The 14,310-nt window shown below is 44.7% G+C and overlaps 1 protein-coding gene across 1 annotated transcript; it reads right to left on the bottom strand.

Annotated features, from left to right (window-relative positions):
- Positions 1–2,696: 2,696 nt before the first annotated feature.
- Positions 2,697–14,037, bottom strand: LOC131132514 (heparan sulfate glucosamine 3-O-sulfotransferase 3B1). The gene is made up of 2 exons (XM_058078234.2): positions 13,231–14,037; positions 2,697–4,391 (listed from the first exon to the last, which is right to left on the bottom strand). The coding sequence occupies exons 1-2, from the start codon at positions 13,791–13,793 to the stop codon at positions 3,773–3,775; spliced, it is 1,182 nt and encodes a 393-aa protein (XP_057934217.2). The 5' UTR covers positions 13,794–14,037; the 3' UTR covers positions 2,697–3,772.
- Positions 14,038–14,310: the final 273 nt, after the last annotated feature.

Below are 14,310 nucleotides of genomic sequence, written 5' to 3'. Positions count from 1 at the left end.
CCAACCGCTTGTGTCTGATGGTGGCGTCTTTAGGAATTGTAAACAAATGTAGCTTTCCCTTACGACGCATTGCTAGCAAGGTAGCGCTAGCAACAAGAGCTTCAATGCTGACATTTGAGGAGCAATAAAAAGCATCTGACACGTTTGGACTTGGTGGTGTAATCCATAATCCAGCATGTTGTTGGTCTAAAAGGAAGCGTGAGGGTAGACAACTCAATTATTGATGCCAGCCGCCCCCCCCCATCCCTGTCCCCCCGCCCCCTTGGCGGGCCTTCTGCCATGTTTCCCGCTATTATGACAAGTATGTTTGTATATTGTGCAATTGTGTGGCAGCAGCTTGACGCTAACGCGATCCAACGCCACATAGCAACCCGCTCCTGGGGGACAGGAAGTGGGGGGGGGGCGACAAGCGGGAATGGGACGTGTTAAGACTTCAATGGCGGCTTTGGCGCCGCCGGGTGTCTGCCCAAGCGGCGGAAGGCATAACAAGCCTGGAGGCTGCATGACGTACGAATCCTTACACGGACGCCATCTTTGCTTTGCTTGGGTTACACGGCCCCTGGCCTAGCCCCGCCCCCACAGCCCCCACCGACACGCTCATTAGCTTAGCCAGGTGCGTGTGATGATGTTTTATATCCTGTTTGTCTTCTTCATGTCTTTCAGCGCCACAGCTGAGCAATTATCGCACGACCGCAACTTCTGACAGGAAGGACGTGAACGGAGTAGTGGCGGAAGGGGGCGGGGCTCCGTTGGCGTAATGGATTTCACTGTATTTACGCTAACATGTTCCCAAATGGCTGGCGTGTTTGCAGCCGTTTGTTTACCCAAAACCCGATAGGACATGCCACTCGTAAAAATGGAACACACGCACACACACACGCACACACACACACCTACGCCCCCCCCCAGGGGAAAAGGAGGCAGCCTCAACAAGACACAAAATGTAAACACGAGGAAGTTGATCATCCTAAGTAGCCAACACGATGTAATAAATAATAATAATCCCAATAAAAGTTCCAAATGTCATCTGAACTTTTAATCCCGTTTAAATTTTTTATTTCATCATCGCAATGCTAACCTTTCATTCCAAATGTTGACATTTTTTTACCTGCATGATTAATAAGCAATCAGATATACTTTATAAAGAATGTTTCCATACAACGAGGAAAATATATTATGCAGGGATTATTCATTTAAAGGAAAGCTAAAGAAAGATCAAAAGTCAAAATGATGCGATAAGAAAGTCATAATTCAATTATAAACTAAATTGTCTGGGAGATCTGGGAGATACGTCATAAATATGAGATAATTAAATTATGGTAGGAAAACTAAAAATTGAGATTTTAAAAAGTCTCAATTATGAGATAAATGAAAAGTATGACTTAAAAAAATGTAAATGAGTCATGATTCTCAACCTCAAATTATGGGATGAAAAATCTAAATTACGAGATTTAAAAGTTTAAATTATGAGATGAGAAAATCATGGCTATGACATCAAAATTATGAGTATAAAAAATGAGAAGTCATGATTATCAAATTATGAAATTATGAGATGAAAATTGAAAATGAAGAGATTATTAATGGTGCATCCATTTATTTTCTGCAGCAGGATAAAAGCCTCAGGCAGGCAGACGGACAAACAACCCTCATGATCCACCAGGCAGGGAGAAGAACACACCTGTAGCCAATAGAAGCAGGACAAATGAGGGGCAGGTGGGGCAGGTGGGGCAGGTGGGGCTGATGAGGGCAACTAAGCAAGACCAGGAAAAGCAGGAAGTTCCATACAAAATAAGAGCATCCAAAACGGAAACTAAAGCCCAAGAAGGTAACATACATTTTCTTATGAATTTATGACTTTTTTCTCTCATACATTAAAATGTAAACTTATGACTTTACTGTCATGAATATACTTTTTTTTCTTGTACATTTAATACTTCAATCTGGTAGATTTGTGCCTTTTTTCGTATATGATTTTATTCTTTTACTATTCTTTTTTTCTTGTAAATGTACGACTTTATTATCGTACATTTATGGCATTTGTCTTTTAAATATATTATTGTAATATTGTGACTTTTGTGCTGTAAATTTCCAACTTTATTGTTGTTATATTACAACTTGTAAATGCATGACTTTATTCTGATTTGCAATCATTAAAAAAAAAATCCTGTACATGCAGTACTTTGTCATAAATGTAGGACTTTTGTTTTGCTACTTCACATACTTAAAAATGTGCATATGCAGTAAAGAGGATCCATTTCATAATAAAAGTCAAAGAAGACACACAATATTTTTGGTAAAATATATACTTATTTATTTCTTCATACAAAGAAATATTATGAATGTTTAGTATTTAATTCTCTAGAAACCGCTGTTCCATTTTGCTTTTTTCATTTTTGAAAGCCCAAAATAGTCTTTTCTGTGCCGCCAGTGTGTGGCGGCAAAAAGCTAAAGAAAAAGCAGGTTGAATAAAACTCAACCGTAAAAGGAAGAAAGCCCATCTGACGACCTTAAATGCTTGGCGTCACAAATGACAAACAACAGCAGGCCAAAACGGGAGGAATTGGACGCTTTTAGGAGGCACGGCATCGTCTGAACATCTGGAGAACATCCTTCTTCTTTCAAACGCTCCACTTTCAGTCCGCCGCGCTTTTGTCGTCATGGCAACGTCACACCTTCTTCTTCTTCCATATGAAGAATTCGGTAGAAACCAGGAAGTGATAAGGCCGTGTGAGACATGCTACTTCCTTTTTGGCCAACTAGTGGACACGTGAGGAACGTACGGGAACCGTTTCCACCGCTGACGGGAAAAAAGATCCCAGTGGAAGGTCAGGATTAGCGGATGAAATTTCTTGAAATTTCTCCCTTTTCTTTCACAATTTAAAATTATCTTATAATGTCAACTTTTAAAAGTATTTATCTTGTAATTGATTTTTCTCAGAATTTTGACTTTACGTCATAACATCGACTTTTTGTGTCACAATTTCAATTTTTAAATCTCATAACTCGAACTTTTCCAATAAATTTCTTTTTATTATTGTTATTGATGTTTCATCTCCTAATTTGGATTTCTTTAATCTCAATTCTGACCTTTAGTCTCATAATTCTGACACATATTTCATAATTTTGAGTTTTTGCCTTGTAATTTCAACTTTCTTGAAATGTTGCCTTTTTATTTAATCATTTGGACTTTTCAATCTCGATTGACTTTTTATCTCAAAAGTCGCCATCGGGATGTTTTTCTTGCAGTAGTGGAAACGGCCTCCGTAGGAAAAGAAGGAGGGTTAGTCAATAAGGCATAAAAGCGGACGCTCCGCCCCCCCGGTTCTCCTGGACCAATCACTGTGTTTGAATTTGATTGGCAGTCTGCTGTTTGCCAATCAAGCTAGCGTGTACCCGTAATGTGGCCTTTTTGTTTTGTTTTTCCAAAATGTTCCCAAAAGGATCTGCCAGGCGGGCTCGGGAGCGGAGGTGAGGAATGTCGTTAAAAAGGAGAAAAGCCGAGGTGATCCCGACGTGGCCAACAAACACGCTTAGGCAGCTTAGTGAATTCATTGCTTCCAAAGAAAAATAAATTATTATAAAATAGATTTCTGTACATTTTACACACCCACATATATATCTATATATAGATATATAGCTATATATAGATATATATAGATATATATATAGCCGCATCTTCATCCCATTGGATGAGTGAAAATAATGTAATAATAATATCGCCAAGCAAGCCAAGGAGGTAAAGAAGACCAAAGAAGGAAGGCGTCGGCGTCCATCAATCCCATCCAAAATGGTGTCCGGTCATCTGGTAGAACTTCATGTTAAAGGGGCGGTAGAAGTCTCGCAGCCTGCGGACCACCTCGGGGTGGATGTCGGGGTGAGCGCGGCCTTTGGTCTTGCCCAGGCAGTGGGGCTTGCTGCTGCCCTCGGCCTTCTTGAGGCAGGGGAAGCCCTTGGTCTGGTTGAAGTAGAAGTGTTTGTCGGTGATGATGCGCTTCAGGCCCAGAAAGTCCTGCACGCGGCCCAGCTCTCCGGCCGGGTCGCTGATGAGCCGCTCGCCGCTCACAAAGAGGATCTGCTCCACGGGGAAGTACTGCAGCCAGTTGTCCAGGTGCTTGGCGTAGATCCCGATCTGGATGGCGCTCCACGACGTGTCGATGAGCCCCGTGGTCCTGTTCTTGAAGGTCAGGCTCTGGAAAGAAGGGATGTCGGGCTTCTTGGACAGCGTCTGCGTGTAGTCCGAGATGGCCCTGGTCACCGGGTCCCTCACCACCACGATCAGCTTGGTGTCCCGGGACATGGCCCGGATCCGGGCCGGGGCCTCTTTGGTCACAAAGTAGCTGGGGGTCTTCTCCATGGTGATCTGGCCCTCCAGGGTCTTGGGCATCAGGTCCCTGCGGGAGGAACAACGGGATCATCGTTACCAAATATGATCAAGTTATGATGATTATTACCAGATATGATCAAGTTATGATGATTATTACCAGATATGATAAAGTTATGATGATTATTACCAGATATGATAAAGTTATGATGAGTATTACCAGATATGATAAAGTTACTACATCGTGAACGCCAACTTCACTCCTCCTTGTTTTGCTAATATTTGTAAACACCTTTATTTTGTTTCATTTCTTCACAAATTGCAACTTTTTTCTCTTAATATTTGGATTTTATTCTCCTAAAATGACACCTGTTTTTTTCCCAATTTTTGCTGTTTTTCCCAACTTTCTTGTACATTTTATTCTTTATTCCTGTAATATTTTGACTTTATTCATGCAGGTTTACTTGTTTTTTTCTCAAATATTATATTATAACAGAATTTTCTTTCTAAATAATTTTCACATTTTTCTTTTGGTATTATTTGGACTTTATTCATGACTTCAATCGTGTAAAATGACAGCTAGTTTTTTCATTTTCCAACCTCTGATGATATTTCTTATAATTATGATGTAATATTTGGACTTTATTCTCGGCTCCCAATCCTTAAAAGCAGATGACCAAAAGAGGTGGAAGTGGTCGTCATGGCGACGGATGGCAGCCGCCCCCGTGGGTCCGGCAAGTGTTAAACAGGAGCACTTTGGGAATACCACCAACCATAAAAACTCTTCACCTCTGACTTTTCCATAAAGGGCAGCAAAGAGAGGGGGCGGAGCCTAGCGGGAAAGAAACAATGGCTATTCTCCTCCTTTGGATTTAGGAGATGATGCTCCTCAAAGATCCTGGTGGCGGCGCCTCAACGGCCCCGCCTGCTTCTTAGCCGCCCTTTCAAAGGGGGCTCATTGTGCCGCCGATCAGGACGGCAAGCCCGGTTGCGGTTGGGGGTTGGGGGGGGGGGGTCCCAGCCCAGCCCAGCCTCTTTGGAGGGCACTTGAGTGGAACGTGTCGCCTCCAGAACATCACCAACCCACAGGGCACAACTCCAGCCGCCCTTCCAAAAAGGACCCCGTGTCACATGACGCCACCCAATCCCCCCCCCCAGCACAGACAGGAAGAGGGTTATTTCGGTCCCGTGCGTCCGTCTACCTCCTGTGGCGTTTGATTGGATGATAACAGGCCGCCGCCTTCGCCCGTGTCGTCGCCTCCCCAGGCAGCGCTGGCGGACAAAAAGACGACTTTTGGGTTTGATTCCCAAGCTTTGATGCATTTGAATGTGAAATGAAAGAGGACGGCTTTGTACGCACGTCTCATCTCCACCCCAGAACCTGAATATTTCATTCACTTACTATCCCTCTGTCATGGCGCTAATATTAGTACACAACAAGTACACAAGTATTAAGTACATCTGCAGTTTCCACCAAGTAGGATTACTTACTGTATGTACATTTACTGCTTTTCTTCCAACTAATACTATTTTTATCAAATATTTATATATTTATTTTCTCTTTTATTGTCTCATTATATGTTATATTATGTAAGGTGATTATAGGGATGTTACTTCATGTCTAGAGGGCTCTAATGTTAAAAATCATATATGGAAGGTAAACATGTTTTCCATGTCCTATACATCTAACTTTCTCTTATATCTAGTATAAAGGGTAGTAAGAGTACAAATGTAACTATAGGGGTGCTATTTCATGTCCAGAGGGCTCTAATCATGTTAATGGGTGTGTTTTGTCTTATTTTTTCCTATGATGATGACTCTATTGAGTACTAATAGTGTAAATGGGCCTATAGGGCTGTTATTTCATGTCTAGAGGGCTCTAATCATGTTAATGAAGGTGGTAAACAAGTTTTCTACCAAAATATTCTGTTTATTGATATTGAATCCTACTTGGTTGCAGTCGACTGATCAGGGTGGGGCACGGAAACAAGGGAGCGCCATAAAGGAGGGGGGTCGGTGTAACATTCCATGTCGCCAGACCCCACGGGACCGAGGAGGTCCTGCATCCAGGTGTCAAGGAGGATGCGTTAGATGGCCCACTCGTGCAGCAGCCTCTCCAGCGCCACTCCACATTCCTGCTGCCAATGGTCCCTGCGCTTTCCCGCCAACGCCACCCTCCAAAACGGTCCTCACGCCAACGCCAGCACTCAAGTGGGGATGGAGGGAGGAAACGAGGAAGCGAGCACTGAAAGGCTTTCTTGTGGAGAGGGCCTCTCATCCTCATCCAAGTCCTCTTCAGCCTGATAAGGATCTTAAACGCCTCTTGATCTTTGCATCAAACCTAACCCATGCGTGTTTACTGCGAGCCATGCGGCATCAAACACCATCATGATGCATATTTTTAAAAACCTCTTTCATATACGCTGGCTTGGCTGCGTATATGAATCATGCAGGCGGCTAACGAGGGCTCCACGGCGGCACGGAGGCGCAGACGCCAGCCAATTAGGAGACGCCACCGTGTACATCGCCTTGGAGACGCACGGACTAATCCCACCACAGATTACAATTCCCTCAGAAAGATTAGGATTTCATTATTTTTCCATATTTGCTGCTTTTGTGGCTGTTTATCAGTTTCAATTTTGTGGCACTTTGGACACCCCAGCCTTATTATTTCTATTTTTTGGCTGCTGTATTTACACAAGATGAAGAATAAAGTCAAAATATTAAGAGAAAAAAAGTAGAAATTTTACCACAATAAAAAGTCAATGTGAGGAAAATTGTCATTTTAGTGTCGAGTTGAAATATTCAAAAAAAATAGGCTATTTTTAGGGATGTCGGATATCAGCTTTTTTGTCCACTTCTGAATTTCCGATATCAGCCGATGCCGATTTGTGTAACACGGCCCATGCTGGAGACCGGACTATCCTCAACACATCGGGGGGGAGGTTGGAGGGGCTAACCCATCAATAGAACATGTGTGCCTTTCCCAAGCCAAGAAAGAAAAATGCAAAGATGGAAAATCCTTGGAAAAAAATCCTGCAGAAACTGGAAGTTGGATCTTCCCGACCGGACCGGACCGGAGCTTTAGTGACATCCAGTCAGTCTGTGTGACAAATGCAGTTCCCTGACCTTTCCGCCTGGGAACGCCACGACCCTCCTGCTCAGACCACCCGCCTATCACCCCCCCCCACCCCCACACGCTCCATCATAGTTCTGAGGGTAGGCGAGTCGGGCCTTGTGGTCTGGGAGGCATAAATGGAGAGCGTGCTGCGGCTCTACATGACTGTGGTCCTGATGCGGTCCGCTGGTGACAAGCGGCTCCGATCATTCAATTCCATGAGCCGCCGTCGCCGCTTGGAGGCAACGTTGGCGTACAAGGCCAGACGTCGCAGTCTTGAGGTTTTACGGAACCGCGCCGGGCACGAGACGGCGGCCCGGAATTTATCCCGCGTTAACAAGCGATGACGCTCCGTGTGGGACCAATAAAACACACAAGCTGCTTTTGGAACATGGAATTAACTACAGATACTGGGTCACATGACTCCATTTTACTCTTCTGTTTATAGATACTGGATCGCATGACTCCATTTTACTCTTCTATTTATAGATACTGGATCACGTGACTCCATTTTACTCTTCTATTATAAATACTGGATCACATGACTCCATTTTACTCTTCTATTTATAGATACTGGATCACATGACTCCATTTTACTCTTCTATTATAAATACTGGATCACATGACTCCATTTTACTCTTCTATTTATAGATACTGGATCACATGACTCCATTTTACTCTTCTATTTATAAATACTGAATCACATGACTCCATTTTACTCTTCTATTTATAGATCGGAGAATATTACAGAAGCAAAATGAAAACTTTGCCACTTTTTATTTGTAAAGAGACACATGAAGATATGCTAAGAAGTTACATATTTCAATAAAAAAAGTCTCAGCTTTGTCACATTTGTGAAAAAGCATAGTATTAAAATCAACATTTTATGGGTTTTTTCCCCAAAATATTTCTTAGTTTTTGTCAATTTTTGTTTCAGAATATTTTGACTTTATTCTTGTCAAATTGCAGCTGTTTTTTTCCCCATTTCTGCTATTTTTTTCTTGAATTGTCCACCTATTTCAACGTTCATGACTTTATTGTTATAGTATATTTTTTTCCTAATTTTAATTTTCCAAATGTATTCACTTTAGTTTTGTGTGTCTCTGATAAGAGGCTGCATATGAATGTGAAAGGCTGCAGGTGAAGAGTCAGCTAGCGTGTGTGAGTGCGTACATGTGTGTGCACATGTGTGTGCACATGTGTGTGCGTGTGGCGTGTGCATGTGCGTTGGGCCAAATCAGCCATTCTGACTGATTTCCCTGACACTTGACATCCACCATGAGACGCACGGCGCCTTCATCTTGCTGCAGCTGAGATGAATAAAAGATGGAAAAGCTGCACGTCACCACACACGCACACGAGTGTTTTGCATCCACTGCCAGTGACGCAGGGTGAGCAACAATACTACTCCCATGTGGGAGACAATGTACTCCAAGTGTACTACACCGACTGTGCGGGTATTGAAATAAAAACGTGCAAAACCATAGCTCTTAAAACAGCTGTATAACCTGCAAGGTATGCTGGGCAACATCAGCAGGGGCTCCCCAGTATGCCTTGAGGTTGAGGCAGAACTTTTATAGTAGTAGTACTAGTAGTAGGCCACGGTAGTAGTATATATACTGCATATAGTCAAATGTTTGGGGACAATGTCCTCATACCATAACATGAAAAAGTGTCTCTAAACTTTGGACTTTTGAGTACTGCATTGGTACTTTATTATTACTATGACCAATAAAAGTCAAGCAGCAGGCTGCATCATGGGCCTGGGCTGAAGTATCGGGGGGGCAGGTACACAGACAGGGTATACACTAAAATGGCCGCCAAAAGGTAAACCTGTTTATCATGTGACCACAACCAGGAAGTTGGCTGCTAAATGAGGTTTTAACACCTACTGGTGGGATGATGCTGACTTGGTCCTCCTGGAGGACTGGAGCAGCACTGGGACTGCAGGTGGGGGAGGGGGGGAGGGGGGGAGGGGGGGTGGGGGGGCATCTTGGGGCTCCTAACGAGCTCTGCTCTTTTACTGCCAGGCTAATGGAAACCTCAGGAGACCTGTGTGTGTGTGTGTGTGTGTGCGGACGCGTCACTCTCCCGGCGGCTGTCACTCTCCCCAGCACCTAATGGCCACCTCTGGGACGGACGCAATATGTGGGACAAGGAGAGCGGCTGTAGAGGTTTTTACTGTCATCACTTTCACTTGGGGGGGGGGGGGGGGGGGGCAAGGAAGGACTTTTCATACGGACCAATCACAGACGAGTGGCAGTGATTGACAGGCACCTTATTTAGATGATGGAGGAAAAGGAGGCAACAACTTCACCTTATGTAGTAGCCTTGAATGATGATCATGTTCTAGTGCGTGTGCATGCGTATGTGTGTGTGTGTGTGTGTGTGCGTGTAAACCATGATCTGGTTAAAAAGAGGCTAATTATTTGCCAACAGAGGGAGTGTTTGTACACGGCCGCCATCTTTATTAGTCTTTTTATTGTTGACTTTTGAACGAACACGGTCTGTGGTGGCCATACCCCCCCCCCCCCCCCCACAATGAATGACTTGTAATGGCAGCTTGGGGGGGGGGGGTGCTGAGGACATTTGTAGCTAGCTGGGCCTCCATGGAGAACCGGTCCATGGCTTTTGGGGGGCAAAAGATGAAGACTATGTGACCGGAAAGTCCGAGCAGGTTTGGTACGCCACTGGCATCAGCACAAATACATGATCTTTGACTGATGCTTTGGCACGGCACGGAAAGGATCTTTGACTAGAATGAGGAAGTCCTAAAAAACAGCACAGTGCTCCTGCCTCGTGTAGGATCTGTGACTAAATACTTTTACAGTAGATTCCTAAAAAGCGTTCCTCATTAGTTCCACAGTAACTACTCTATTCATTAGTTCCACAGTAACTACTCTAAATGTATGTGCCGTCATCATTAGTTCCTCATGACTTCCTGAGTAACTACTGTACTCCCCAGGAGTCGTTTAAAAACAGCTGAGCGCTCCTGTCATATAAAGGATCTTTGACAAGCATAAACAGTGCTTGTGTTTTCACAATGAGGACGTTTTCTTCCATCTTTAGTTTTGTGTTCTTCCCGAGTGGAAGCGTCCAATCCGTGTCCACCAATGAGCACTCTAGAGCATGTCTAGCCCCGCCCACAGATGCTAAAAAGTCATCCTGGTAGTTTTGCCAACATTTCCACATCAGGTTTAGCGGTCAGATGGTGAGCAGCGTCAGAGACCCAATCAGGCCTGACCAATCGATACCTGCACATGCAGCGCTTAAGAGTCCGCTAATCCGTGTTGGCAAAACGGCGCCGTTGGACGATGCTGTTGACTGACTCTCTAAAGGTTCTAAAGAGACCAGAAAAAAGGGTCCAGGTGGCTTCTTTGGACCAGGACAGGAAGGAAGGAAGGAGGGAAGGAGGGAAGGTCACTGGTGACAGAGTGGACCAGGTCACCTGCGAGGGAACACAAGCACCCCCCCGTGGAGGGCACATAAAAGAGCGTGCACCCATCCAGAACCGTCCCCGGTGGGTCAGAGGGACCAGCAGGCAGGCAGGAGACGGGGGTTGGGGGTCGGAGGGGATGTTGGACAAAAACTTCCCGACAAGTCTGCACGGGAGGTTCCACCCCCCACCGCCCCCCGCCCCCAAACCACAAGACTAAGAGCAGGAAGCCACATCAAAGCTCCCGCAGAGACCTGGACTTCACCTCACCAGCAGACCAGATCTTCCAGAACCACCAGGGCACGGCCAAAGGGGAGGGGCTTAAGATAGCAAACATCAGACTGACCTGCTAGCTAACAGCGCTAAGCATTTTTTACATTATATAATAACAATACTGTATAATAATAATAATAATGTGCAAAGAGGCCTTCATTTTTACAGGTGTATTTTGTGTAATACTTTTATAATTTCTAAAATAATAATTTACAGGAGGCCTTTATTTTTATATGTTTATTTTTTAGAACATTATGTAATATTTTAATATACATAAATCACAATAAAACTATTTTTGTAATAAATTTTGCAGTCCTTTGTTTTTACACATTACATAATTCATAATAACAAAATAAATATATTTGTTATCGTATGTTTTCCCACAAATAAATATTTGAAATACCAATATAGCCAAAAATATCTAAAAAGTACAAGAAAAGTTGTAAAACTCAAACATGATATAGTATTCTTTATAGTAAATATCAAATGTTTAGAGGTATATATTATTTAAAGGCCTGTCACTCACTTAAGGTCAAGTGTTTGTCCTTCCCTTGTCCATTACTTTTGTATCCCGCATGGAACAAGCCAGGCCGAGACCCCCAGGCCGAGACACGCATCCAAACCAGCGGCCATGATTACCTCTGCCAAGGCAAAGGCAGACCAGGAGGAGGAATGTGGCGTCCCTCCAAAGGTGCCAGCCACTCTCTCTTGCGTCTGCACGCCAGTCAACAGGTGCAAAGACTAAATGGAAACGTAAGGAACAAATGTCCAGTCACGCCACCTCGTCCTCGGGGGGGTCGGCTGCTGCCTTCATGCACGACCTTTTTACGGGAAAACGCGCCCATCCAGCGTTTGGATTAGTATTTTATGCAAACATTTTAAAAAGTGTAAACTTCAGACTTGTTAGCGCCACCTATGAATGCAATTGGCCATAATCAGACGCTCATGAGTACAAATAATAAATAGTACAATAAAGTTTTGCCTATTTGGTAGTACTTGTTTGGACTAGCAACTACTTTACTGCAGGACAAAATCAACTCTATTCTACTGCACCAAAACACACTTATGAGTGTATAAGTGCATATATGCTGTCATGTTGCACACACACACACACACACACACTCAGACACACACACACTTACTGAGCAGAAATAAAACCAAAAAGCATCTGCACACAATTTGTGGCACAAATAAAAACATGGCAACTCCTCAAATCAAAAAAAAGTATTAAGTTTCATTGTGGGTGTGAAAAAGCAGCAGGCAGTATTTCCCATCAGTCCTCATGACTGCTGGGACGGAAACCAAAACAGGTCCACTACAAAGAACAATAAAAGAACAATAAAAATATAAGCGAAATAATAAAGAAAAAATGAGAGAAAGTTTCTTATGAAAGATATTTATCTTCTTGTCCCTCGGTGGGAAAATAAAGTTGACTTTCCACTTATTCTCTACATTTAACTGCCCTGTGTATAGTAAAACTACCACAATGGGATTAGGATTTAAATATGCCTAAAGAATAACAAACACCATTTTATACCTTACATTTTAACAATACTGTTGATTTATTTATTGCTTTGTTTTGCAGATGCATCTTCTCCTCCCTAAACACATCCAAACTGTCAAAAACGACTTTATAGTGTTGATATTGTGCAGCATCAACGCAATAAGTGTGCAAAAGTGCACATTTTAAGGGGCTCCTATACATCTCTCGCATTCAGCGCAGATGCAAACCGCAAAGAGTTGTGAATTATTATGACAATAAAGCAAAGTTTGCGCAGGCTGCAGTGTTGCACGGCTTCCGGCAGAGACCAGTGCGCACTGTGCGGACTGCAGGGGTGGGGGGGCTGCCTAATTTCACACCGAGACCCCTTCCCTGCACTTGTTACATTTAAAAAGCACCGCATAAAGTGCATAAAAATGTACTTGAAATAGTTTGTAGTACATCCACGTTAGATTGTATATTTATAGATATAATATCGGCTATCTGACATTTCCCGCCAAGCCACCAGGATGATCTCATATCTAAAAGGACGCCAGGTGCAAATAATTGGAACTTGGAAGTGTTTCGTATGCGGGTCTGACCTGTACCACTCCAGTCCGTTGTCGTAGTTGCGGTCAAAGAAGTGCGGCTCGGCCCCCACGGCCCTGATGTCCGGGTGCACCCGCAGGAACTCCAGCAGAGCCCGGGTGCCTCCCTTCTTCACGCCAATGATGATGGCCTGCGGCAGCTTCTTGCTCCCGGAGCCGTTGGAGAAGCTCGACAAGGCGCCGGGCTCCGGGGCTCGGCGCTGCCCGGGTCCGCCGTCCCAGTCGTCGGTTCTCTCCGCCGGGTCGTCGTCGAGCAAGTCCCGGGACGCGGCGGCGGCGGCGGTCCGGACCGGGGGCTCCTCGTAGTCCACGTCCTCCCACGGCTGCTGCGTCTTGGCCACCAGCAGCCGGGACACCGCGTCCGCCCGCTCGGTCCTCCTGCCCGCCACCGGAGCGCCGCCGTCCCGGTAGGAGTCGAGCAGCACCCCGGGCACGCCGGAGCAGGGACCGGCGCAGGAGTAGAGCATGAAGAGCCAGATGAGGACCATGATGCTGAGCAGGAGGGCTTTCCTCTTGACGGGGCCGGAGCAGCGGGCGCTCAGCGGGCTATATTCCATAAGCCACCCGGGTCACAAGCACGTCCCAGCGGCTCATGTCGCCTCATTCACTCCGGTAATCCTCCGCGAATCACGCTCATGCTCACCTGGCCAAAGTCAATCAAACTTGGCGTCCGAGTGTGAAACGAGTCAAAAATAAAAATATATCCGATAGTGAAGGTCTGCTTGCAGTTTATGAATCATCTTTTTGGTCGAAAAGTGAAGAATCGAACATCACGGTCTCCTCGACTCACCTCACGGATGGCCTCGCTGGGAAATGCAGCCCTGCGCGTGAAGCCGCTTATAAACGAGATGGTGACATGACGGACAGTTTCAGCAGCCAATAGTTCGGCTCCGTGGGAAACGAGCAGACTTTTGTTGATGCAAGAGAGCCAATGACGAGTGAGAGGCGTGGCTTAAAGTGGTTCGGTCGTCAACTATGGGCATGACCCCACTAAGAGAGTTTAGTTCACTTTTTTTAAAAACAGTAAACTCTATTTTTTCTTATTAAAAACAGATCAATAAACGCACATGTTTT

This window comes from Doryrhamphus excisus, linkage group LG2 (assembly GCF_037039965.1).
Source record: "Doryrhamphus excisus strain RoL-2023G ecotype Guam linkage group LG2, RoL_Dexc_Guam_v1.1, whole genome shotgun sequence".
Taxonomy (NCBI): domain Eukaryota; kingdom Metazoa; phylum Chordata; class Actinopteri; order Syngnathiformes; family Syngnathidae; genus Doryrhamphus; species Doryrhamphus excisus.
This window is presented reverse-complemented; position numbering and strand designations above follow the sequence as displayed.

Excerpts from the sequence above, each read along its gene's own strand:
- LOC131132514 (XM_058078234.2), bottom strand. The coding sequence starts at position 13,793 with ATGGAATATAGCCCGCTGAGCGCCCGCTGCTCCGGCCCCGTCAAGAGG. Across the intron at positions 4,392-13,230 it reads AACGGACTGGAGTGGTACAG|GGACCTGATGCCCAAGACCC; the intron begins GTCAGACCCGCA and ends TTCCTCCCGCAG.